At 40.8% G+C, this 27,191-nt stretch overlaps 1 protein-coding gene across 3 annotated transcripts in view; it reads right to left on the bottom strand.

Moving 5' to 3' along the window:
* Window positions 1–27,191, bottom strand: part of LOC143305497 (uncharacterized) — a 743,008-nt gene that overhangs the window by 235,439 nt on the left and 480,378 nt on the right. For 2 of the 3 annotated variants that reach the window (XM_076689415.1, XM_076689416.1), the window contains exon 4: window positions 17,339–17,586. In XM_076689415.1, the coding sequence (XP_076545530.1) occupies window positions 17,556–17,586 (31 nt within the window). In that variant the 3' untranslated portion in view covers window positions 17,339–17,555. Of the gene's footprint in view, window positions 1–17,338; window positions 17,587–27,191 lie in introns of those variants that run through there. The other variant, XM_076689414.1, reaches the window with a different exon arrangement.

Here is a 27,191-nt window from a genome sequence, read left to right on the forward strand (position 1 = left end):
GTTAAAAATAAAAAAGTTTTATCGTTCAGTTAGTATTAGTCACACCGATATTACGGTCTGATCATATTACACGGTTTCCTTGTCGAGCGGCTCGGTTCGGCTTAAGGGGATCCCCCTAAGTGGAGGGGATAGCGATGTTGCATATATCCAGCTTTTACTGTATTCCGTTGAAGAGTGCATAATACGTAAAACTAATTTAACAATTCCAATTTTATTTATTTCTTTCTTTTTGTATAATTACAAATAAGAAAAAGTAATTCAGCTTTGAGCGAATAGAAAAATTCAGCTTCGAGCGAATAGAAAAATTCTGCTTTCAGCGAATACAAAGAAACGGGTCTCATTTCAATCAATTTCAACAAAAATATAAAAATGCCTAGGTTGCCGACGAAATCGCCGAATGAAATTTATGATGCTCTAAAAGAGTTTTGGTTTATTGATAATGAAGGTAAACTTTTGGCATGGGATAACGACGTTTGGACAAAAGCGGTTCATGCATTAAAAGGTACAATGACAAAAGATTATATCTACCTTTATTTGTCAAAAAATAGAAATAATGTTTTTGACCAAATACATAAAATCGAAACATTGGAATATGCCAAAGACGAAAGTTTCGATACAACGGTATCAGACAATTTGAAAGACGATCCAAATTGGTCGATGAGTAAAACAAATTGCCTATTACCAGCTCTGCGCGAATCAATAACATTGTCGAAAAGCGAATGGGACAGTCTGAAATTAAATATCGCAAAATACAAAGATCGCGAATACGACGTACTCGTTATTGGTTGGTCGGACGCGGTAAACGACATTTTATGGAGTCATCTGAAATTGCCCTGTCCCTTCGCGTTTAAAAATGCCAAAATAAATCGAAATCCTGGCGAGATATTCTTGTCGATTAAAGGTAGTTGCTCGGAATGCAATTCAGAAATTCATATATACTGTAAAACCGAACCGACTGAAGATAATCCGATTTTATATATTTCCACCTTCGATTCTCGCATGATCGTACATGAAAAGAAGCGGCAAGTTCGTGGTGATAGACGAATGCGCATTGGAAAAGAATTACAAGGTACATCTACTTACGCTTGGCGACGGAATGAAGCTAATAAATTAATGGATTTTGGAGATGTTGCACCGGCCAACCTACCATCGGAAGATGTTGCGCGTAAAATAAAACAGGAAACTCAAGATAAAGAGTTGGGATTGTTTAAAGTTCCAGCGGCTCTTACTTCAATGTGGGACATGAAGTATGGTGAAGAATTTAATGGCTGTATTTATGAGATTGGGTTGGATCATTTTTATGTGATGTATTGGAGTCTCACACAGCTATTTCTGTATAAAAAATTTCACAACGAAGATAATATTGGTAGTATTAGTATCGATGCAATTGGCGGACTAGTAAAACAGATTCCAAAACCCGACGGTTCGAAACGAGTCGTTTATCTTTACCACGCCGTTTGTGGTTATCGCCAGAAGATATTGCCTTTATTTTAGTTGATTTCCGAAAAGCACGATACCAACACATTAACGTATTGGGTGCGAGAGTGGTTGCGTTCCGGAGGATCGGTTCCGAAATAAGTAATCATAGATTACTCACCTGCACTTTTGAATGCAACCTCTTTAGCATTCAATAACAGAGATATTAAAACATACATCGAGAACTGTATTGTCTTCGATAACAGCTCATCGTCCATGCGTGTCCAACATCCTCGATGTCTTATTCGCATTGACATTGCACCTCTGTTAGAATTAGTTGCCCGTTGGAGCTGTTTCAAACATGAATCTCCTGAGAAAAAAGACTTTTATCTGCGCTGCGTCGGTTTCTTGACTACGTGCACAAAGATTGACGAGTTTTATCAGTAGCATTTTCGACTTATGAAAATATTAAGGATAAACAAAGTCATTGTTTCGCTGTCCACAATAGAATTAGGAATCGTTTGAAATCTTATCATCTTTCTAACGATATTGTTACGTCCGGATTATTTTCAACAATCCGACGGTGGCTAACATCTATTTTCATTTCCTTTTTGATAGTGTTGAATAGTTTAACCGTTTAATATACTGAATTTGTGTACCTCGTCGGTGCGCAGCACTTGGAGATAATTCCAGGCGAGGCACACAAAGGAGGCTATATTTAGTTCTTTCAAATAATACGAGTCAAACTTTCCTTGGGATGATTGCCTAGTCGAAACTGCGTAGCGACAAAAAACTTTGAAAGTCAAAACCGTTTAGGGAGAGGTATCATAAACATCCTTCGCCGCGCGGTTAAGCAGTGCGACGCACTTGGAAATTTCCCAACTTAACCGTGCAACATAAAGAAGAATTTTCTTCTATCCTACTAGCGAGGTACCTCTCCTACCTGCAAAGCATGCGTCAGCCGACCTTTCCACAAGGAATGAATGCAATTAAGAACAAAGCGATTGGTATGCAACGGAACGAAACTGTTTGAATGATATTGGAATGCGAGGGTTTGCGTGAGAACTGCTGTAGTTCGAAATTGTTCACGAATGTTCGAGACAAAGGTCGATCGAGACAATAAACATCGTCGTTAACGTTAAACGTAGAACGTTTCGAATATACGTAAATCGTCGAAATACGAATACGAACGTTAATAACTAATAAGCGCGGAACGAATATTAACTAAATGCGACACGCATGTATCCGCAATTTGTCGACGATTATAAAACACCGGTTGCATCTTGTGCAAACCGCTAAAAAGAGATTGACAGAATAATTAACGAATGAATAACAATTAACATTATTCAATTCATAGTCATTCAAAACAGTAAATCAAATATCTGTAACTAAACGAAAACCTCTTTCGATACCGGAAACGTCATTGTAAAAGCCTCTTTAATTAGCAAATTCGAATAAATTAACTCGTAATAGATTTCGAATATTCCAGAAACTTTAGAATTGCGACGCATGAAATCCGCGTAGCGTTAGAGGGGTAGAAAGAAATGGACAACCTTAAGCCGAGTATCCACCTGTATCCAACGCCCGTATCGTATCACCGTTCCGAACCCTTTTGAATAGGCAGACGTTGCCTCGTTGCATGCCACAGCGTGCTACGGCTCGGACAATATTTCTTCGTTTCTTGATAGAAACGGGTCGGCAATAGGACTGGGCCACTACAGGCGAGGAGTTTCGTTTTGCTGCGTGCCGTTCCAAAGGAACGGAGGCAACGGACCCATCCGAAAAATTTGTCGATTCTTTGCCGTTGCATCGAAGGAAAGGTTTATGCATTTGCACTTGACATAGCGTTTCGTGCCGTCACTTGGGTTTCAATTTATTTGAAATCTTGCGGTATTATTGGATTCATTTCAAAATCGATGAAATTATTTATGAACTTAATCTAATTTAATTTAGACAAATTTTATCGTCTAAATATATTTAAACAGATCAATTATCTTCGGTGATACGCTGTACATAAAAGAGCAATGTTAATAAGAACCTCTGTGATTATTGAGAAAGGACAATGTTAATTTTGCAGAGATTTTTCCGTTGCCGAGTATCGAAAGTTCTATTGGGCTGTGATACGGAGGTGAAGGAACGGGCCGATCCGAAAATTGTCGGTTTCTTGCTGTTCAAAGGATAGGTTCGGAGACCACTTGAAACGTAAAAACAACATACCCAGGCGAAGGCCCGAAATGCTATGTCAAGTGGAAACATGACACTTGAGGCTCGAGATAATATGATCTGGAATCGGATATATCAGTGAGATAATACTAATGCAATGACTGAACTTTGTTATTTTTCATTTTTTTCTTATAAAACTTTTACCAAGATATTTGTGACGTTTTTCTGATTAAAATGATACCAAACACGATATGGTTAGGACAATTACAATAAAGAAACAGCATGCAGGAAATCGAAACTTCTCGCCTATAGGAGTTTCTTTCAAGAAACGAAGAAATATTGTCCGAGCCGTAGCACGCCGTGGTATGCAACGAGGCAACGTCTGCCTATTCAAAAGGTTCGGAACGGTGATACGATACGGGCGTTTGATACAGGTGGATACTCGGCTTTAGACGAAGGTAGAAAGAAAAGTCAAGAAGGGATAAGAGAACTAGGAAGAGCGGCCAACTAGCCCAATACGCGCGGGATTTCCCCTCCGACACGTACCCTGATTTGCCAAATGATGTTCCCACTTTGGGCCCTTGATCGCGGGTCGAACCCTGAGACACGATCGCTTGACTGAGGCAAATTACTCTTCGTCGAAAAGTCGCAAGGTGCGTGACGGGGAGCCCGTGTTCGCGTAGAGATAGAGTTGTTAGCAAAATCGCGTAATTAGATTGCTCGGCAAGTCCTCTTCAAGGCAGAGTGTCGAGAGTGTTTCGGTTCGCGGTTTTGTGACAAGGACTCAAACAGATACGTTAAATTCATTTCATACTCTTCAATTTCTATCTTTTCTCTTTCGTTTTTATATCGTTCGTATATTAATTATTTTTCTTTCTTTTTCCGCGTCGCGTCGATTTTTGAAATACCTTTGTGTTCGTTTTGCAATAGTTTTGAATTCGTCTCGTAGCACCGTAATAAAGGCCGATCGCGAACGCGTAGTGCAAGTGGCAGTTTTCTCACCTCTTCTTTGACTTCCAGATTTCTAGACGACACCAGAGATTAACGATACAAAAATCAAATTATCTTATCGTATATTATTTTACATCGATCTTGGTAAGTTGTCCATTTCATTTTATCCAATACGACGAATCTGGACGTAGTGAGGCAAAACGGGCGATCTACGAAACCGTGTATTCTGGAAAGTTTCCCTCTAGATCGTTCCGTTCAGTATAAAGACTCAAGGTATCGAAAATTAACATTACTATAAGGGGCGCAAAAATCAAGACACGTAAAAATCAGAGTTACTGTTTATTCTTTAACGTCCGTCGACGATATGGCCGTTTTTCGCGTCCCTTCGCGGACGCGTCGCTCGCTTGTTTCTTGGTTGCTACGGCATACGATACAATCTGTTATGAATATAATAACTAGATGTAGTACAATCTCTTACAAATTCGGCCAATCCTGACCATGTCCGTCCTCGGACATTATTCCTTCCGCCATGGACGCATGTTTGAGGACTCCCAGGTCCCGCGGTACGGTTTCTGCGATATTTGAAAGCCGCCGATATCCGCAATCACGTATCGATCGTTCCGTAGTTTTCTGATAACCTCGTAAGGACCTCGGAACCTAGGTATTAATTTTTTCCCTATTCCAGGCGTGCTATCGAAATTTCGGACCATAACATAATCTCCGGCGTCGTACTCGTGTTTAGTCGGACGGTGTTTCTTATCGTAATATTTTTCATTATATTGCTGCGAACGTAGAATTTTGTTCTCCGCTTTCGCCCTAATTTCCTCCAGGTCTCGCTTATTACTAATAGCGGCATCGAGATAGTCGCGGATTCCGTCGATAACTTTGCCTCTTTGGGCTACTCCGAAAAGTAGTTTACTGGGGAACTCGCCCGTCGAGACGTTCACACTATTGTTTAAGACGTATTCGATATCGGGCAAGGTTTGGTACCAATGTTTTCCGCCCGGATCATCGGTGAGTTTCGCCAGCATAGGCGCTAATGTTCTATTATACCGTTCAATCTGGCCATTTGCTTTGGGAGAGCCTGTAGCTATTTTTACATGTCGGATCCCTGATGCTGTCATAAAATCTAAAAACTCCTTAGAAGTGAAACAACTTCCTCGGTCGGAAACAACAACGAGAGGCTTACTGTAATTAGAAAAGTAGTCGGTTAAGCACTTTATGGTTTCTTTGCTTGTGGTCGTCTTACAGGCGTACAATTTTATGAATTTCGTGAACGCGTCTATTATCAAAAATATGTACGCTTTCTGTGATCGTCGTTTATCTACGGGTCCGAAGTGATCAACGTGTATGGTCTGGAACGGTACATTTCCTTTCGGTATACTGTATAAGCGACCTTCTGGTTTTCCCGACGGTGGTGCATAAGATATACATTTTAGACAGTTTTGAATGTGCGAGGTCACCTTTTCTTTTAAATTTGGGAACCAGTAGTTCGCCTGTACAATGCTGCACGTTTTATCGATTCCTAAATGACCCATCTCATCGTGGCACTTGTGAATGACGCTTTTTTCCATGGCTGACGGTACGTAAAATAAAAGTTCGTTATTCCGTTTACGGTATACAAGTCCGTTCCGCATTTCGAACAGCTTGTCCTCACTGACTTCTAACTTTTCACGCAGTTTCTTAATGGTCGCGTCTCGATTTTGGCAAACGGATAAATTAAACTCGCACGGGTTATCGTCGACGACCATAATAATATTGATTGATCGGCTTAGAGCATCTACATGAGCCATTCGCGTTCCGGCCCTGTGTTCAACCGTATAATCGTATGCCTGAAGTTCTAATGCCCAGCGCGCGATTCTGGGGTTGATATCTTTCTTATCTAAGGTTAACTTGAGAGAGTTACAGTCCGTTACTATTTTAAAGGCGATACCTTGTAAGTAAATCCGAAATCTCTTTAAAGCGTAAACTATCGCGAGTGTTTCCAATTCGAAGCTGTGGTATCTGCTCTCAGCAGCGGTTGCGCGTTTTGAGAAATAAAAGACGGGATGGAATTTTAAATCTGCTTTCTTTTGAAGCAGGACTGCGCCGAAGCCCACGCGTCACAATGAAGCTCCGTTTCAGCATGGGGACTGTAAATGGCTAAAATCGGTGCTTTGACTAGTTCCCGTTTTAAATTTTCCATCGCCTGTAATTGATCTTTTCCGAAGCTGAAAACTTCGTTCTTTTTAAGCAGGTCATAAAGCGGTTTGGCAACTATCGAGAAGTTTTCTACGAATTTTCTGAAATAGGCACACAATCCTAAAAATCTTTGTACTTCCCTGACGTCTTGCGGTATCGGAAAATTGTTGATGGATTCTATGCCCTTCTGCGTCGGTTTGATCCCTTTCTCTGAGACTAAATATCCTAAATACTCGATTTCCGTAAATAAAAGTTTGCACTTGTCCATTTTCAATTGTAATCTATTGTCAACTAATAACTTGAATACGCGTTTTAAAACGAGGAAGTGATAGTCTACATTTCGCGTCGCGATGAGGAAATCATCCATGTATGCGACGACGTCTCCTGTTTTAATCAGTTCGTTGAGGACCGTATTCACGAATCTCTGAAATTTTAAGGGAGCCGTCTTAAGCCCAAACGGCATTCTAATATATTCAAATTGACCCTGTGGCGTGACGAATGACGTGTACTTAATCGAGTCCTCTGCCATCGCTATCTGATGAAAGCCGTCCTTAAGGTCGAGTAAACTAAAGTATCTTTTATCGTGCAGTACGTCCAGCTGATCCTCGATAAGGGGCAGCGGATAGTGATCTCCGATGATGAATTTGTTTAGAGAACGGTAGTCGACGCACAATCGTACCGAACCGTTTTTTTTCTTTACCAGGACGATCGGAGAAGCATAATCAGACTCGCTCGACCGGATGATGCCTCTTTTCGTTAAGTCCTCTAGTATGTTCCGGACTAAGGTTTTCTCAGCGAAAGACAAGCGTCGCGGTGAGAAATGAAAAGGCTTATGATCCCGTAATTTCAAACTCAGTTCCGCTTTTATCTTCAGTTCGCTCGGCTGTTCGGCATTTAAATAATCGGTCTCTATTAGAGTTTTCAATTCGGTCTGTTTTGTTATCGCGATCTCGGGATTTATAACTATCGCGTCGATCTGGTTATCAGTAGCCTCGCCTAAATTTATATTCATAATGCCGCCGGTGAGTGCTTCTTCGTCCTGTTTTTCTAATCGGCATAAACTAAGATTGCATCTGTTTAAAAGGTCCCGGCCTAATACGACTGAATTTACCATCGTACTATCGGGGACTACTAACAGACATAAGTTACAGCATTTATGGTCATCAAAACTAACGTCGGCAAGTATTGATCCACGCACGATCAAACGGCTACTGTTAATCCCCGAAAAATTAATATTTGTTTTTTCTGTCGACCTTGTGTTATTCGGTACGAAACATTCTTTAATGAAACTGACTGCACTTCCCGAATCTAGTAAAGTATCTAAACATAACGTAAACGGTTTACTATTCGAACTAATCTCGTAAATCGCATTTCTTACAAAATCATCCTTGATCGGGTTCTCGCAGACGTTGTTCACCTCCTTCTTTTCTCCTGGACAGTCCAGACTCCTATGTCCAAATTTACCGCATTTGTAGCAGCTCCCTCTTTCCCTCTTCGGCCGCGGACAATTCCGTGAGATATGTCCGTCTCCGTTGCAATTGAAACATCGCAGGTTCACCTCGCTCTTACGTTCTGGATGGTTGGTGTTCGCCGGACCTCCTGGTCGTGGCGTCATCCTCCGTGGCGTCGACTCGTTGGGCACGGATATTTTCTCCAGCGCTCGCATCATCTCGTCAGTTGATTGGAAGCGGTGCATCCTCGCCTGGTTTCTCAAATTCGTGTCGGGAATTCCACGTATCGCGTACTCGATGACTTCGAGCTCCTACAGAGGAACTCTGCTGGCTAAAATAATCTTGTCGTGAAGGTAGTCTGCAAAGATTTCTCCCGATTGCCAAACGCGCTTTCCGCACTCTTCACGTAGTTCTAAACTGCTCTTCCGATGTCCGAACATCTTCCCCATTCGGGCCAATAAATCTGTATAGCTTAAGTCCACGCAGTCCGTCTGTGCGTGGTACCACTTCAATGCTTTGTCTTTCAGCTTACCACACACAAACGCCTTCGCTGTATAATCGTCCAAAGCGTAAGCGTGAATGAACTTTTCCACTTGTCGTCTCCAAAGGTCGCAGTTGCCTGAACCATCAGCGACCTGTCCGTCGTGCTCGAACCATTTAATTTCATGAGCTCTAATTCTCTTCTGAGGAGACGTATTTCCCTTTCAGCTAATTCTTTTTCGCGAAGCAATAGCTCTCTTTCAGTAGCCGGAGACTGCATGGGCGGTGATACCGGGCGTTCTATCCGTACCTCTTCGGTAAGCGTCGTCGTTTCGATTTCATTTGACAGGCCAGCTGCAATTTGCTCTGGAGCGCTAACCTCGAACAAATCGGCTTCGGTTATACCAGCCTGAAGTAGTCGGCTCGTGAGTTCAGCTTTCACGCCGGTGGTCGGCATGTTCATGCTGCGTAGCTTTTGTTTTAGCACGGCCACTGGGATCGTATTCATCTTAAACGGACGCGACACAATACACAAGAAAAACCAAAATGTTGATTCTTAGGCACATAAAAGTATATCACATAAAGTCGATGAATCGTACGAGTTTTTCACATAAAATCTATCACGGGTGTTCACTGAGCGACGAGCATAAAGGCGCACGAGAACCGCGAATTCACATAAAGTTTTATTAGCGTAAAATCCGTAATTTGCCACGTAATAATCACCACGTAATAAACACCACGTAATAAACACCACGTAATAACTGCACTATGAGCGCGCAAGATTGAATCCCACTTCTGAAAAAATTATAAGGGGCGCAAAAATTAAGACACGTAAAAATCAGGGTTACTGTTTATTCTTTAACGTCCGTCGACGATCTGGCCGTTTTTCGCGTCCCTTCGCGGACGCGTCGCTCGCTTGTTTCTTTGTTGCTACGGCATACGGTACAATCTGTTATGAATATAATAACTATATGTAGTACAATCTCTTACATTACTAAATAAAATTCCGATTCACACGCAAAGAAGACGGGCCCACGAAACCGTGGCTCTGGTAATTTACCCTCTGGGACCGTTCTTTCTTTCTTTTTCGCGCTTAATTCTTCACAGAACATCGTCGCTCGAATCATAGAATCAATTAATCAAGCTTTAATTAACCAGTAATCAATAGTTTCATTTTCATATAATTTAAACTTTTCTTTATAATATATTTATTTTCGCTTATATTTCAAACAGCTCGTACTTTCTGTTAACCAACCACTTTTGTTGTCACGATAATTTTTCTGAAATTATATTTTTGTTACCTCTAATCTGTTTTAATTCATTAACGTTTCAAAAACACTTCCTTTTCCTTCATTTTCACGCCTACCATCTTCGTACAAATTCACGCGAGGGGCCCGTATGGGACTAGAGCATTGACGAACCCGATTAGTCTTTCAATTAATCTATTAACTTATTTAACAACTCTTTTATTGTTCTAATCGTGAGTGACTCAACATCGTCACGAGCGATTAGGACTGGTGGCAGCGCTAATACCGTCCTCAACCGCGTATTGTTAACCACAATCTTATTAATTATTAATTTTTTTTTTATTTTGTAAAAATAAAAAAGCCGTATCTCGCTCGCGACGTAACAACATAAACTAGGAATACGAATTGACACATCTGCAGATAATAAATCAGAAAGAAAATTTATAAATGATAATTTAGTATATTTAGTCCCCCTTAGATTTCTCCTTAATCCGACGCTAATAAAAAGCTTGTGTGGGAAGAATTTATGCTTTGTAACGTGGTGACACCCGTGCCCCCCCGTTACAATCGCTGCGCTTCCCCCACGTACACTTCCACCTCAAACCCACCCGTAACCCTTCCCTCACCTAACCCTTTCCCCCTGTTCACCGGTGTCGGGCCGATGGAGGCAAAAGAAGACGAACAAGGGACACCCACAGCAGGAGCTACGAGGCCGGCGACAGACTCCTAACCGTCCTCCGAGGAAACGGAGCAACGTGGGACTCCGAGGAAAGAGCCAAAGTTGCCCGGACTATGCAAACGTCCACCCGGAGCCATCTGTCGCCGAGCCTGAAGACCTCAACCCACCCGTCATCGCGGGATATCCGCCAGCCCCATCGACCCCGAGCACCGGTGTATCGAAGATCGATAATCGATCTATCCCGTTGCCGGAAGAGGCCCCCTTCCTAGTCCCATCCCCTCCCCAAACCATCCCGCGACGGTTTCGTCGTCGCAGCAGCGACGGCGAACCGTCATTGAGCCCGAGGCTAAGCGACCGAGTGTGTATAGAGCGAGAGTACAGAGATTTCAAAAGCGATAAAGCGAGGACGTTTGTGAGGGAAAGTGCGAGGAGATTTGGGGTGAGTCCCTTATCGTAACTATTGTAATAGCGAGATCGAGGCAACGGCTATTTTCTCCGCCCGCGCATTGTTCGACGTAGAGACGAGTCCCCCTTTTGATTTCCCAACCACAGCTATTTCCTCATTCGCGTAACGTAGACGAACTTTCCTGCGAACCCCTCTCCGACCCTAGAGATTTCCCTTCCCACGCCTTCCCCTTGCGTACTCCCCCGCGAAGTATTGTACGGACGTAAGTGCCCCGAGACCCATCCCCTGTAAGACACCCACAATCACCCCCCTTTTTCCTTTTTTGATCTTGATCGCCACAAGACGTGGCTGGCGCCCAGCGAATCATTGTAACACCGACTCATTGTATAGAGTGAACCCCCGAAGAGGGTCACAGCTTATTTACCGCCATTATTATATAATAATTTACAAAATTTCAAACAATAAAATCTACTGTAATTTTATAAATTTTTCATCCAATTGCTAAAAAATATATCCCCTTTTTAAAATTTTTATATCATTATATGATGACTTAATGATTTTTCATGATTAAACAATTTTCTAACTTTAAAATCTATAAATCTATAACTATGACTATAATCTATAACTATAATTTTGCAAATTTTGAATCCAATTGCCAAAAAAATAAATCCTCTTTTTTAAAACTTTTCAAATCATTAAATTATTAAAATGCGAATCCTTTCGATGTTTCCGTATCATCGACGCTCGGTAATTTTCCATTTCCGGAAAGAACCCTCTACTATAGTCTTAAATGCGAGAAATTATCAATGCCGTACAGTATTCTGAATTAATTGCAATCTTCGAACTAAATTTATCAACTATGGGGACCTACGAAAGTTTTATAGTCTCAGGGCACCAGAAATCTTAAGAGAAGTGGACATTTTGGGGTTTCAAAAATCGAATTCTTTTATTTCTTTATTCAATAATAAACAATATTCGGAATCAGAATTTACAATTAAAACAATTTTTGAGAATTGTTTACTAAGTTGAACCTGACGCGTGAATTATTGACAAAGATAAATGTTTAGAAAAATACTTCCTATATAAAATCACACCCCTGTGAAGTTAGCACCACAAGTGTAAAAAACGCTGGTTTTTTCAACAGTTCTTGTTGCACCCCAAAGAGTTCTATAGTTCTTTACTATTTTCAGAAATAGTTCCATTTGTTTAAGAGAAATAATGCAAATTAAATATTTGGGTGCTAACTTCATCTTTCTTTTTACAAAATTCCGCTATGACACTGCTTTCCTTACAGTTATCACCATAATTGATCAGTGCACTCAAGAGAACTCCTTGGGGTGCTACAAGAACTGTTGAAACAATTTAAATTTTTTTCAAAATTTTTTTTTCAAAATTCGAAAAATGGAAAATACATTTTTTTCCTTGCAGTTCTGGTAGCACCCCGGCGAGTTCTAACGGAAAGTCCAATGACAAAAATGGGATTCGCCAGAAAATAGTTACGGTCCAGATAAAATTTTAGATTTGGAAGGATGGGAATTAGTTCTCATTTGGCCGGCGCGGCGTAACGGCCAAACTGGCTACCAATCATGTATGTACAGTAATGCTTCGAAATAAAGCATAGTGCGAGAATGAGAGGGCATGCTATATTCTATCCTTGTTCAAAAAATAATTGCCGCTACCTCGGATCTCTCACTCGTTTCTCGCGTTCTCTATCGTCCCGTTTCGAGAACAAAGTCAAGCCGAATAGCAACCTGCTTCGAAATAAGCAACTGTTCGGTCCCGAGTCACTTGTTTATTTCGAAGCATTACTGTATTATTTTGTTTCTTTTAACCGAACAACTGGTCTTAAATGTGAAATGTGATCCGCAAGTTCAAGCGAGCAGAGTCATTACTGGCAGTTCATGTCAAGCAGTTGAGGCTGAGCATACCAGAAGGTTTTCTTTGACACGACAAAAATTATTGCTCAGCTCTAAACACAGCGCAGTCGTGTATTTCCTAAAATGTACGATATACATCTTTTGGTAGGCATTTTGTCTCGGCCCGAATTTAAGGCATTAGATGAAAATGGGAAAGTATTGCCTCCTTCTAGTGATGTTTTTAAAAGAATTTCTCAAGAAATGAGTGCAAATAATTGCGCTATGAGTGCCAAGCACGTTCACACTGTGCTAAACCAGAATAGAAGGGGCATACGAGATATTGTCTACAATGTTTTTGGTGTTACTCCGACTACATCTTTTGATGTAATAAATAGTTCTCTAGACATTTCGGCAAATGCAAACCAAAAAGGTTTCTGTAAAAAGACCTTTCGCTTAATAATTTCGGCTGCATCATGGCTCCAAATTTTACCGGAAAAGAAATCGTATGCAGGCAGAAATTATTTGGTTTTTCAAGTAGGTTGGACCGATATACTTGCAACGAAAATTTGGGAACAGACTAAAATAAAATGTGCTTTCAGTTTTAAGTACGGCAAAGTCTCCTGTTGTGAAACATCACAATATTATGGTCAATTTTTTGCCCGATGCAAAGACTGTAATGCTGAATTGAGAGGCAAGTGTTGCAAACCCCGAAAAGGGGCAGATGCTATTCTGAGCGGTTATGCTGATGAAGTTGATCACCAGAAAAAAAGACAGCTTAGGGGAAATTTGCGACATGAAATAGCCGGTCAAATGATTGATAAAAAAAAATCAGCAGCTGTCTGGCGCACTGAACGGGCTCAGAAGCTCATGGATTTTGGAGATCCAATTCCACCAATACTTTACGATGGTGCTGTTCTACGGAAAGCTAAAGCGAAAGAAACCGAAAAGCGCTTGAATATTTCCGCAACAGATCCCGCAAAAAACTTACAGGAACATAAGTACATTACGCATGCTTCTACTATTCATAGTATAGGTTATGACCCGTTTTTCTGCCATTATTGGTCCAAAGAGCAAGAAATACTATGGAAACAAGCGCGAAAAACAGAGAAAGGACATTTTATGGCAATAGATGCAACGGGCGGGATTGCAAAACGGATAAAACTTCCGAATGAAAAGAAGTCTCCACACATTTTTCTTTACCAATGTATGTCGGTAACAGCAGTAAGAAGCATTACCGTCTTTCAGATGCTTTCGGCAAAACAAGATGCAGCTACCATCACTTATTTTTTCTTAGAAATGTTACGATCAGGAGTAAAAGCACCAAAAATAGTCGTCACTGATTTCAGCAAGGCGATTCTCATAGCAGTGGCACGGGCTTTCGGTAACTGCGTTGATTTGTCACACTACCTACAAAGCTGTTACGCGATTAGTGTGGATAGAAAGCTGGATGTCCACTTGCCGTGTTTCCTTCGATTAGACGTTAGTCACATGATCGCTATAGTTTCGAGGTGGGATTGTCTGAAGGGGAAATCAAAAAAAGTTCGGCAGTTTTATCTCAGGTGATTTTATTGCAACTATCTCATTTGAACGACATTCAACTACTCGCCGAATCAATCATGGTTGTTTCTTTAAGCGAAGATAGTGGCCGATCAAGCGATGGAGACTTAGTTGACTCCGAAAAATGTTTGCAGTATGTAAATTGCACCATTAAAGGCAGTGCCGAACTTGAAATTGACGACATAAATATTGGCGTTTGTGATAATGATGTATCGGAAGAAAAAATTAAATGCGGTTGGGTAGATTGGAGTACTTCAATGTTTTACCGTGCTACCGATCGCGCTTCACAGTCGAAAACTGGTGAAAATGCCAATCCGTTTTTTAATCCGCAAGCCGCCCAAAAACTAAAGGTCTTGCTCCATTATATTCCACTCTGGACAGGGTTGATGCGGCATTATTTCGACGTCGAGCGAGAGACTGCAACGTCTTCTTCAGTAGAAGCAGAATTTTCAGCAATAAAATCACGTATTTTTAATGGACAGCTTCCCATGCGCGTCGATAAATTCGCATTAAATCACATTAAATATCTCGAGAGCAGAATAAAACTTGCATCAGACAACGCAGATAAAGAGGAACACCAAGTGAAGGAGCCCTTCGGCAAAAATCAGGCCGAGGAGTTTTATAATGAAAATCAAGTCGAAGAGTCTAATTCGCCGAGCGAATCTCGAGATAACCTTGGCGAATTTGAAAACTGGCGCGGCCTCCACAACAGATCAGAAACAGGAGCAGCTAATAAACAGAGACAAAATTTAAACATGTCTGAAAAATCCGTGAAGCGCGAAACCTATTTAAATCACTGCCCTGACTGGGATTTTATGCAAACTGCTAATGCAGTCAACATGCGTTAATAAAAAACGGAACTCTGACCAACAGCGTTAACCTTAACAGCGTTGAGCTCCGTGTAAAAAATACCTGCGCATTTGATTCGCTTGTTCAAGTACTTGCTAATGGAATTGCTGCAAACAGCGCGTACAAAGAACTGTCAAAAAACACCGGTAATCCTACAATAAAATTTGCACAGCTTATTCTGAAAAAAGGAAAAGTTTTATCTGAACATTACAAAGAAAGAGCTCGAATATTACATGGCATTTCGTTGTTCCCATCAGTAGCAATTACAAGAACAATGCATGTATTAGATGCAAACTGCAACGCTGCACATTTAACAGAATGCTTGTTTAGTGATGTGCCAAGTTGCACAATAACAAAAAAATGCACTAATTGTCATCATGCACCTGCGACACGCAGATGTGTTACTTTACACATAAACATTGACATCTTAATAAAAAGTGGTCTCAGGGAAGTGCAGGAAGCCATAAATGACAACATTCAATCTCGCCAAACGTGTGGAAAATGTGGCCATGACATGAACTGCGTATATGAGTACGGCCGGCATATCATACTTGACACAAGTGTATTAACAGATCCTCACTATACTGAACTGTTGCACGTACGCAATCTTAAATACACCTTAGAAACAATTGCTAAAACTATCCATCTAGGTGACCGTACCTACAGTTTGGCTGGAATAGTATCATATTCTAGCACAGATTATTCCACAACGGGGCACTATAACGCATTTGTGCATGCGTTTCCTAACACCTACACAAACTATGACGATATGCAAAAGAAACCTGTGCGAACGGATCCCACCTGTGCAGTCGCTCCGCATGTCATCTTTTACGTCGCGCAACAAATTTAATTTTAAGTTAAGTTTAAGTACGTTTTTGATGTTAGTAGTTATAAGCAGTAGTTTTAAACAATGTTTTCACTGATGTAATTCGTGCATTTTATATTAAAAGCAAAAAAAATTATAAAAGAATAAAAACAAAATAAAAAGTTCTCTACTTTATTTATTATAGCTTCCTCTTAATTAGTAAAGATACCCCGTTAATTTATATGACTACTATAGTTTCGCTTTAGCTTTCCGTAGAACAGCATCATCGTAAAGTATAGGTGGAATTGGATCTCCAAAATCCATGAGCTTCTGAGCCAGATCACATTTCACATTTAAGACAAGTTGTTCGGTTAAAAGAAAAAAATAATACATGATTGGTAGCCAGTTTGGCCGTTACGCCGGCCAAATGAGAACTAGTTCCCATCCTTCCAAATCTAAAATTTTATCTGGACCGTAACTATTTTCTGGCGAATCCCACGCATTTTTGTCATTGGACATTCCGTTAGAACTCGCCAGGGTGCTACCAGAACTGCAAGGTAAAAAAAAATATTTTCCATTTTTCGAATTTTGAAAAAAAAATGTTGAAAAAAATTTTAATTGTTTCAACAGTTCTTGTAGCACCCCAAGGAGTTCTCTTGAGTGCACTGATCAATTATGGCGATAACTGTAAGAAAAGCAGTGTCATAGCGGAATTTTGTAAAAAGAAAGGTGAAGTTAGCACCCAAATATTTAATTTGCATTATTTCTGTTAAACAAATGGAACTATTTTCGAAAATAACAAAGAACTATAGAACTCTTTGGGGTGCAACAAGAACTGTTGAAAAAACCAGCGTTTTTTACACTTGTGGTGCTAAATTCACAGGGGTTAAAATCACACGTTTTCCTGCACTCGTGTTCCTTTTTCTCAGTAATCATTCGACCGATCTAGTTACACTTTTATGGGTTTTTACTACTAAGGGTAACACGTATTTCAGGAAAAGATTTTTCTGAAAGTCGGCTTACAATAAAACTAGCGGCATCTTTTATGTCGAAGGTAAGAGTACAAAAAAATCCACACATTTATACGCTTGTATAATTTTTCTATTCCGTATTTCAATACTCCCTGTAGCTGAAGTACGCATTTAGTATGATATACTAGATGCTCTAGTAATTTGAAGTTGATGCCTAAGGTAAATTCTGAGAAAAAGGAACTTGAAATTGGCTTATTTTCTATGTATCGTGGAAAATGCCCCCTTCACTTGATTCGCTTCTTTCGACGCCAATCATTAAACGCAGAATGAAAATTTTCATGCAAAGATACAATGTAAAAAAAAATAGAAACTGTATCACTTACCAGAATTCGAAGATGCCCATGGTCTGCTGGTTGAGGGCAGTAACGTTCTCGAGGTTCGATCTGTTTGCAGTTTTCGTTTCCACATAAAGAAACGTCGACCAAAAACGATGATTCTTCAATGAAGCCTTCTTCGCGAAAAACGGGCACCGAATTCGCAACTTCAGAACTTGTCTCGATACGCGCACAAGCAACTGCAGAAAAAAACCGGCAACCGAAATTAATACAATTTCAAAGTATAATTACAAAAAGTTAGTTAGTAACACTGAATAACTAGCTAGAGGTTAATCTGCGAAACGCACGTTTACACACAAGTTACCGTAAGTTAATTTTTCTAGTCAAAGCGACACACGAGTCAATATAATATACTAATACGTCTGCACGCGTCGACCGTTCTATTCGGAATGATTCTGTAATGGCGACGAACGACGAAGGGCCCGTGTGTGATGGAGGGAGTTCAGCTCAGCGACGCGACGCAACGGTGGTGGTGGAAACTTTTGATTTTGAACAACGCAAGCGGACTTTTGGGGGGCGATTCCCGCGTTGAACTTATTGCCATCGTCAAGTCGTATCTTCGATTGTGTGCGAGTTTTCGCACGCGCACGTGCGATTAGCGAAGGACAAGCACGTTTAACGGTCGCTGAACATGCGCTGTTGATACTTTTTCTTCTGACTATAATTTAGATTATTATTTGGACGAATAATTATTTCATTTTATAATAAAATTAAAAATCGATTTAATATTATAATCTAAAAATCTCAGCATCATGGAAAAGATGTTTTAAAAGAGGATTGGCAGAATATTAATTCCCCGTTTTATCGTCTTCCTGTAATATGTTTAAGAAATAAGGTAATATATATCACCGTAAAAATATAAAAATTACAGTAAATGTGTGCAATAACTAGTTAATTTCAGCAAAGATGTCTATCATTGACATAAATTTTTTTAGGATCTGGAATTTTTGTGTTTTGAAGTTTTTAAATTCTGGAATTTAGAAAGTCTGTGTAGGTAATTAACTTTATTTTTGTCAGGTAAAACAGTTCTTTCTAGGAAGGCAGATGGGGTGCGGTTATAATTATTAAACGATTCACTTTCGCGAAGGATTTGGAGAGTTCCTTTATTTTAATTATATCATCTCTCTTCACTCGTCAACTAATGAGTGTATGATCGTCGATGATCTATAACCGTCTGATCTATTCCCTAAATCTCTCGTCCTCGCTTGCGGCCGGGAGGGGGGCACCTGCGAGAGGGAAAAGAGAGGGGGGAGACACCGCGACAGTAGACTAATTTACCTACAGTTCGGCCAACCTGACCGTTGACCGTCTTTGGTCAAATTCTTTTCTGTCTCCGTCTACAATAAAAGAAATAAGTCGCTCGGAGGTTACATATGATGTACAAAATCGTTGTCCAAACATTGCAATGTTATCGAATATAGTCGACGTAAATAAAAATAACTTATAGCTACGAAGCGCAAGAAAATACAGAGAATAACATAAGAATAGAAATAACATAATATAATAATGGAAAAATAATACATCTATGTAAATTAATATTGTCGAATCCAAAACTTCATCTGATCGGGACCGACCACGCTTCGAAACGGCATTTGAGTTAACTGATATCCTTTGACATCGCTGACCACGTAGCGGTCATGGTCCAATACCTCTTTTATTTCATAAGGGCCTTTAAATTTAGGCACTAACTTTTTATTTACGCTTGGTGTCGTGTCAACATTCCGAATCATTACGTAATCGCCAACTTTGTAACGGGTAGCATCTTTGCGTCGGCGATTATAATATCGTTCGTTTTCGTTTTGTCGCTTCGAAATACAATCAGCCGCGCGTTCGCGACGTCCTTCTAAATCGCGTTCCGACGTTGGGTAATCCTCTAATATTTGTCTCACCTTATCATTAACCTGACCCTTTTGATCAATACCAAACAATAAACGGGATGGTGTTTCACCTGTGGAGCGACACACGGTATTGTTCAACGCAAATTCAACGGATGAGATCGCGTCATCCCATTTATCTGGACGTTCAGATAATTTTGCCAACATCGGCGTTAACACCCGGTTAAACCGTTCCACTTGGCCGTTTGCTCGGGGAGTACCTACGGCGACCAGGACGTGATTTGACGCTCGGTTTTCTACAAAGTCTTTGAAAGCATTCGAAGTAAACGAAGTACCTCGATCAGAAATTAAATTTTTTGGAATGCTATAAATCTGAAAATAATTATCGAGGTGTCGAATAACCTCGTCGGACTTCGTCGTTTTGCACGCAAATAATCGAATATGCTTGGTAAACGCATCGACAACTGATAGTATATAACGATTTCCGCGACGGATCTTCTCGAGAGGACCATAGTGGTCTACAGTAATGCTTGGCTAAATTTCACTGAAATCTGCTCGGTTAAATTTCCACGACCCAGCCCCACTCTTCTCCCATCACTCAGCACAGCGAGCTCGCGAAACCTGATCTCAGTAGACAAGGACAGAAAATGAATACAATGAAAAGAAAGAAGACAGACGCACATCAAATGGATACCGCGACTGAAAAAAGTAAACATGCAGTAATGAAAATTTTATTTTTAGTCATTTTCGTCTTACGTTTATAATTGTAACACCGATGGGTAGTTGACATTCTTCCGATTAAAATGAGTCCAAACACGATATAATTTGAACCATATTTACTGTACATGATCCATTATGATTTACATTATGATTAACTTTACCTGATTTCTTATGAAATTATTAGATAACGTAAATACAATCGTCCAACATACGTCACTTGTAGAAACGAATAAGAGATCCGAGGTAGCGGCAAACGGATCTCTCACTGAGTTTCGTGCCTTTCACTTTGCGGGCGATTTCAAACAAAGAAGAGGGGATAGCAAGTTGCTTATTTCGAAGCAAAGACCACTTGCTTATTTCGAGGCAGTCCTGGATATATTTTACATACATACTTCGGGTCGAAAAAACTTTAGCACATTACGTTATTATTATTATTATTGGGTGATTAGTGTTTAATTAAGTGGTTAATTTAGTGTTTAATTTAGTGATTAATTTAATAATTAATTTAGTGGTTAAACTATTCCTCCTACGAATTACATACAATGTCATCCGTTGAAAGAATTGACTATAGCAACTGACTATAACTCAGCGTATGCACATTACCGAGAAACTGGTGGATGGTGTCCTGCCAAAACACTTGGCTCGTGAATTTGGAATTTCTGTCTGCACAGTGTATCAAATAAAAAAAAATGCAGTACAGTTACGACAACAAGCTGAACTGCAACAGTCCATAACTGCAAATCGCAAAAGAATAAAGGAACCCGCACTGTCCGAATTGGACAATAAATTATATTTGTGGTTTATACAACAATCAACAATGGGCAACATTTTAACCGATAAGATATTGCAAGATAAAGCGGCGAAATTAAATGAAAATTGTGACGGCCCGTCAAATTATGTTTGCAGTCGGGGATGGATATGGCGTTTCAAAAAACGCCATAATATACGCCTTCTCAAAATGGCCGGTGAAAGAAGAGATGCGGATTATGAAGCAGCTGAAAAGTTTACTTCCACGTTTTCAAAATACTTAGAAGAAAACGATATCAATTGGAATGACGTCTATAACATGGATGAGACGGCGTTATTCTGGAAGAGTCTACCCCGAAAGACTTCGGCTCCTTCTACAGTTAAGCAGATCAGTGGAGGCAAAACGAAAAAAGACCGCGTCACCGTAGGTTTATGTGCAAATATAACAGGATCACATAAATTATCGCCATTATTTGTACATAAATTTAAAAAACCGCGAGCTCTGAAATCTTCTAACAATCTACTGATAGTCTATAAAGCACAACGGAACACATGGGTAGATCGAACCATTTTTAAAGATTGGCTCAAGAATTTCTTTAAGCCTGCAGTCAAGAAAGAACAATTAAGGACTAACAGAGTTGGAAAAATAGTTCTTCTTGTTGATAATTGCAGTAGTCATGTTTTGCCGGCCAAATCATTAGACAATGAGGACTTCCAACTTTTATATCTCCCTGCAAACACAACGTCGATACTGCAGCCAATGGACCAGGGCGTAATAGCGAAATTTAAATTATGCTTTCGACATAAATTAGCTAAAGAATTATTAAAATATAATATTAGAGATTGTATCAATCTTTTAGATACATATTGGCAGGAAGTGACAGCAGAAAATATTAACAATTCTTGGAAACGTTTACTTGGGAATAAAGTAATTGAAGAAACCGATTATGAAGAACACGAAGAAGTGAACACATATTCAGAAACGTCTATCGCTCAAATGCTTCAAATTAGCGAAGAAGAAATTGCAGATTGGATCACGTCATGCGATACGGAAGAAAATAGGTTTTCATGTGATGAAGGAAACGAAAACGAAGCTGGAAAAGAAGAAGAAGAAGAAGAAGAAGAAGAAGAAGAGGAAGAGGGAGAGGGAGAGGGAGAGGGAGAGGGAGAGGGAGAGGGAGAGGGAGAGGGAGAGGGAGAGGGAGAGGGAGAGGGAGAGGGAGAGGGAGAGGGAGAGGGAGAGGAAGAGGAAGAGGAAGAGGAAGAGGAAGAAGAAGAAGAAGAAGACTACCAACAAAATTAATCCGATTTACGTTGTATTTGGACTCATTTCAATCAGAACGTTCTCAATAATCCAATGGTATAATTTTCATTAAAATAAGTTGAAAATTACTGATAGTGAAATTCTCGTTATTGCATGTTCACTTTTTTCACTCGCGGCATTTCTTTGAAGTGCCGTGCCTCGACCGTCGCTGCTAGACGTAGTACGTCTATCTCGCTTCCTCCTATCGTATCTATTCTTTTACTGTGTCAAGTTCTGCTCGAGTCAATTCTCGGAATAAAAACGCTACCCTGCTCGCGTAAATTTCACTGCTGACTCCCGAACGTAGGGAAATTTAGCCGAGCATTATTGTACATGTATTGTGTCAAAAGGGCGTACGCCTTTCGGGATATTGTGTAAGTATCCTTCCGGTTTGCCGCTCAACGGAGAAAACTCAACGCACTTCAAACAGTTATTAATATACAATTTGATCTCCTCGCGCATCTTCGGAAACCAATAAATTTTCAAGTACTTTGTCGATTCCGACGTGTCCGATGTCGTCGTGACAACTCCGTATCACGTTGTTTTCCATGGCTTCCGGAACGTAGAACAATAGTTGTCGATTTTTTATTTTACGGTAAACTAACCCATCTCTTAGCTCAAAATATGAATCTTCGCTTTTCTCAAGCCTATCACGAATTTCGCGGATCTTTTCATCTTGATTCTGTTTTAGTGAAAGTACTTGTTCGAAGGTATTACCTTCCAAAACTAACACACTGTGACACCTACTAAAGGCATCGACGTGTCTCATTTTCTCGGCTGATCGATGTTCAATCTGATAATCATAGCTTTGCAAAAACATAGCCCACCGCGATATACGAGGATTTACTGCTTGCTTGCTAAGCGTCAAACGGAAGCTGTCACAGTCTGTTAATATCTTGAAAGGTATTCCGCTCAAGTATACATGAAATCGTTTCATGGCATATACTGCGGCTAAACATTCAAGTTCGAAGCTATGATATTTCGACTCGGAAGGCGTTGTTCGGCGGCTAAAATAGGAGACCGGTTGTAATTTGCCATTAACTTGCTTTTGCAACAAAATTGCACCGAATCCGCTAGAACTGGCATCACAGTGCAATTCTGTGTGCAATTTTGGTGAATAAATAGCCAGAATAGGTTGCGTCGCGAGACAAGTTTTTAAGGCATCGAATGCTTCATATTCCGCGCGTTCAAGTTTGAATTCATTATTTTTGACGATGTCGTAAAGCGGCTTCGCAACGCGAGAAAAATTCGGTACAAACCTTCTAAAATAACTAGCTAGGCCGATAAATTGATGCATTTGTTTTACGTTCCGAGGCATCGCATAATTTACGATCGACTCTACGTGTTCTCCGCTAGGACGAATACCGTCGTAGTCGATCAGATATCCTAAATAGTTGATTTCTGTATACAGAAAATAACACTTGTCTAAGCGGAATCTGAGGCGATATCGTTTCGCTAAATAAAATACTTCGCACAGAATTCGGACGTGTTCCTGAAGATCCTCCGTCGCAATCAATATGTCGTCGAGATATAATAAAATTTTACCTTGTTCCACCAATGACCGAAAAACTTTAAGAATAAAACGTTGGAAACCCCGCGGAGCGTTTGTCAAGCCAAATGGCATCTTTACATATTCAAATTGCCCTAATGGCGTAACGAAAGAAGTAAACTTGATTGATGATTTGGCCATGGGTACCTGGTGGAATGTATTCTTCAAATCAAGTTTGCTGAAAAACCGACAGTTCCTCAATCGATCCAAATGGTCATCGATTAGTGGTGTTGGGAAATTATCCCGCACGGTAATTTTATTTATCTCGCGATAGTCTACGCATAATCGTAGTTCACCGGTTTTTTTCCGTACCAACACAATCGGGCTCGCGTACTCCGAATCGCTCGGTCTAATTATCCCTTCTGCTTGTAAACTGTTTAAAATCGCGCGCAATTTCTCCTGATCGGCATACCGCAAAAGTTGTGGTCGTTTTCGGACACGGGGGATCGAACGGTGCTAGGCACAAACCTATTTTTAATCAGGCTTACCGGAGAGCCCGAGTCGATTAACGCGTTGATTACAAACTTTTCTAACGCGCCACCTTCAATAGAAACCTCATACATTACCGGTACCTGATACGGTCCCTTCATCGACTGGACAAGATTCGTTGAGTCTCCGGCAGAAGTCCTTTTCCTTGAGCAATTTCTGACCTGATGTTCGGGGCTGCCGCAGTTGAAGCACGTTCCTCTATCGCGTGATGGGCGATGACCAGTTTGGAAGCAGTTGAAGCACCTCACTGAGGTCCTAGGGACTTCGCGCGGTCGTGCAGGATATCGTTCTCTTGGTCCTGGAGGGTCCCTTTTCCGAAGGCTGCCCTGATGATGATCGGCTCGTTCTCGATTTTCTCCTCGCAATGAAATTTTCTCAAACGCCTCCAGAAGGGAGGCCTTCGTTGTAAAACTCTGTATCCTCGCTTGATCCCGCAGTCGATAGTCGGGGATGCTGTCGATAATAGAGACGATGACCTCCTCTTGGTCAATGGAGACTCGATTTGCCAAGATCGTCTTGTCGTGGAAGTAATCGGAAAATGGCTCGTTAGTCTGCTATTTGCGTCGCTCAAATTCGCGACATAGCGCAAGTTTGCTCGGACGGTGGTCGAACATCATGCGCATGCTTTCCAACAACTCCACAATGGTCATTTCTAAATAATCAGGTTTAGAATGAAATCATCGTAGTGCCTTTCCTCTTAATTTCAATCCGATTATTATTTTGCATGCATCGTCGTCTAAACCGTACGTTCGACGAAGCAGACTTAGTTGTTTTTTCCACGATTCAAAGTTGCCGGTGCCTTCGAACTCCCCTAGAAGGTCACCGATCGCCTTAATTGGGACGCTTGAATTTGAATTGCGGCGGTTGCTAGCGTCCAAGGCGGAATTCGAGCGAGAATCATTCTCCGAATTTGCCAAACGTAATTCTCTCTCAAGTACGGCCTTTTCTCTTTTTAATAAATCTAATTCGCGACGTACCGCTTCGGGTATCGCATCCTCCGTAATCGCAGGAGTATCGCGTGAATCCTGTTCTTCGGAGTTGCCTCCTGGTAATAAATCCGCGGCTTCCGCGTTGTGCAATGCGTCCGGGTCCGCTTCCAAAAACCTTTTATACAATTCGCATTTCGTACCCGAAGCAGGGAGATTCAAGCTCCTTGGATGCGGTCTATCAGTTACGGCTAAGTTACCTAGAAATCGTTCTGCGGCCGATCGAGCTACCTCCTACAGAGTCAGGACGGATCCTGAGCCAATTACCGACAATTGATTATTCTATCTAAATTCTATTAGATTATTTTATAAATTCAAAGATTTAAAGTTTTGATAATCGGATCTAGAGCCGCGTTCATTAATTAATTATCTTTCTTTGTATTTTTTATTTAGGACGAATTTCTTTGTAACTAATAATTTGATTTTCTTTTATTGTATTTCATTTTAGCTCAAACGCGATTGTTATTTTCTTTATATTTTTTATCCAGGGCGTACTCCACTGTATTCTACTAATATTATTATTTTCTTTTTGTATTTTAAACACAGGGCGAAAACTTTTGTACATCGATTACTTAATTATCATGTTCATGATATTATTTTCTTTATTATATTTTTATATTACTTACTTTTTTATACTACTAATAAATACTTTTTCCAAATAAACCACTCTATATATATTTTTGAGAAAGGAATTAAGGTTGGATTTCACTCCTTCTTACAAGGGAACGTCGGTGCAGTAGCGTACTCGTAATAATTCTGGGACGTTACAAATATCATTGCAAAATTGCTTAAGAACGAGTGGCGTGGAGGTAATCTGATACCGCTCGATATGGTGGCTAACAATAACGTGCACTGGAATGACCCAAACGAGCTCGTCGACAGATTACGTCTTCTCGTATCCTCGATATCCGCAGGACATACGGGGCATGACAACGAGATCGTTTCTATAATCGAAGAACTTGAGAAGCCGGGTTGATTATAAATTGATACTTTCGTAAAACATGATGTTAGTTTACAAACATGAAGAAGGTGAAGAGCAATCATATCACGGACGAGAAGATACAGCTGGTCAACGAGTTGCACGTGCCAGCGAGACGTAACTTTAGACATAGACGAGTCATTGTGCGGGGTTACGATGATCTCTGGCAAGCGGATCTCGTAGAGCGACAGTGTTACGTCCCTAGTTATAACCCATTTTCGTCTTTCGCCATTCCAAGGAGGTCTTTCTCTGGAATATGCGAAACATCAGCATTTTCTCGCTTAGCGACGCCCGCGATACGAAATCGGGGAACTCGCGGAATGCGATGGCGAAAGGAGCAAGCAAGGAGCGTGACCTAATCCCCTTTTGGGAGTATAAGTTATCGGCGCAACGCAAGTACGCCAGTTCCGTGATAGCGTATAGCAGAAACCGAAGTTCTGTCCGTTCATGACCCGCAGTAGACCCGCGTGTAAGGCTACTCGAAACCAGGAAGATCATCGACGACGTACTCGGCCGACGGTTCAACACGAGTGTATCGCCGTGGTCTGAGATAACAGACCCATAATTGGACCAAGTCCAGAAGTGCACCCGTGTGCTGTGCAGGACCACCACCAACCGCTTGTATCTCCAAGGTCGAGTCGTAGCCACGCGCCGCGAGTCTAGTGTACCGTCCGAAACGCGAAGTAAGTGTAAAACAAGACCTCTAGTGTGAATGACCAGCGAGTTGTAACCATATATTATGTTACATACATATATACAGTCGGGTCAGTAGGGGTATACCCCTTAAACGACGACGATTCTCACTCGCCCAAGATGCGTGCGCATCGATCCCTACCTAGGATCGATCGAAGGAGGTCGATGCGAGATCGATGATTTAACACTCTATGTTCGAAAGCGCTAGCGTAAAGGGCACAGACTCCTTCGAGGCCTCCTCCGAATCGATGTAAGCGCCATTGGAAAGAATCGGGCAATCGTGAAAACACAATTGAGAAATTCGACATTTGACGGTGTGACATCTAACGTCATTATGCAGAATAAGAAACGAAAGTGAGGTGGCATAGTTGCCAAATCACATCATTTCAGAGTTCTATCGCTGTGCTGCCGCATCTGTGACCATCTAGCAAAAGCTAGCAAGAGCGAGATTTTGATTCCTGGCGGACATAGAAAAAGACAGCG

The sequence above is a fragment of the Osmia lignaria genome, chromosome 8, assembly GCF_051020975.1.
Source record: "Osmia lignaria lignaria isolate PbOS001 chromosome 8, iyOsmLign1, whole genome shotgun sequence".
Classification (NCBI taxonomy): domain Eukaryota; kingdom Metazoa; phylum Arthropoda; class Insecta; order Hymenoptera; family Megachilidae; genus Osmia; species Osmia lignaria.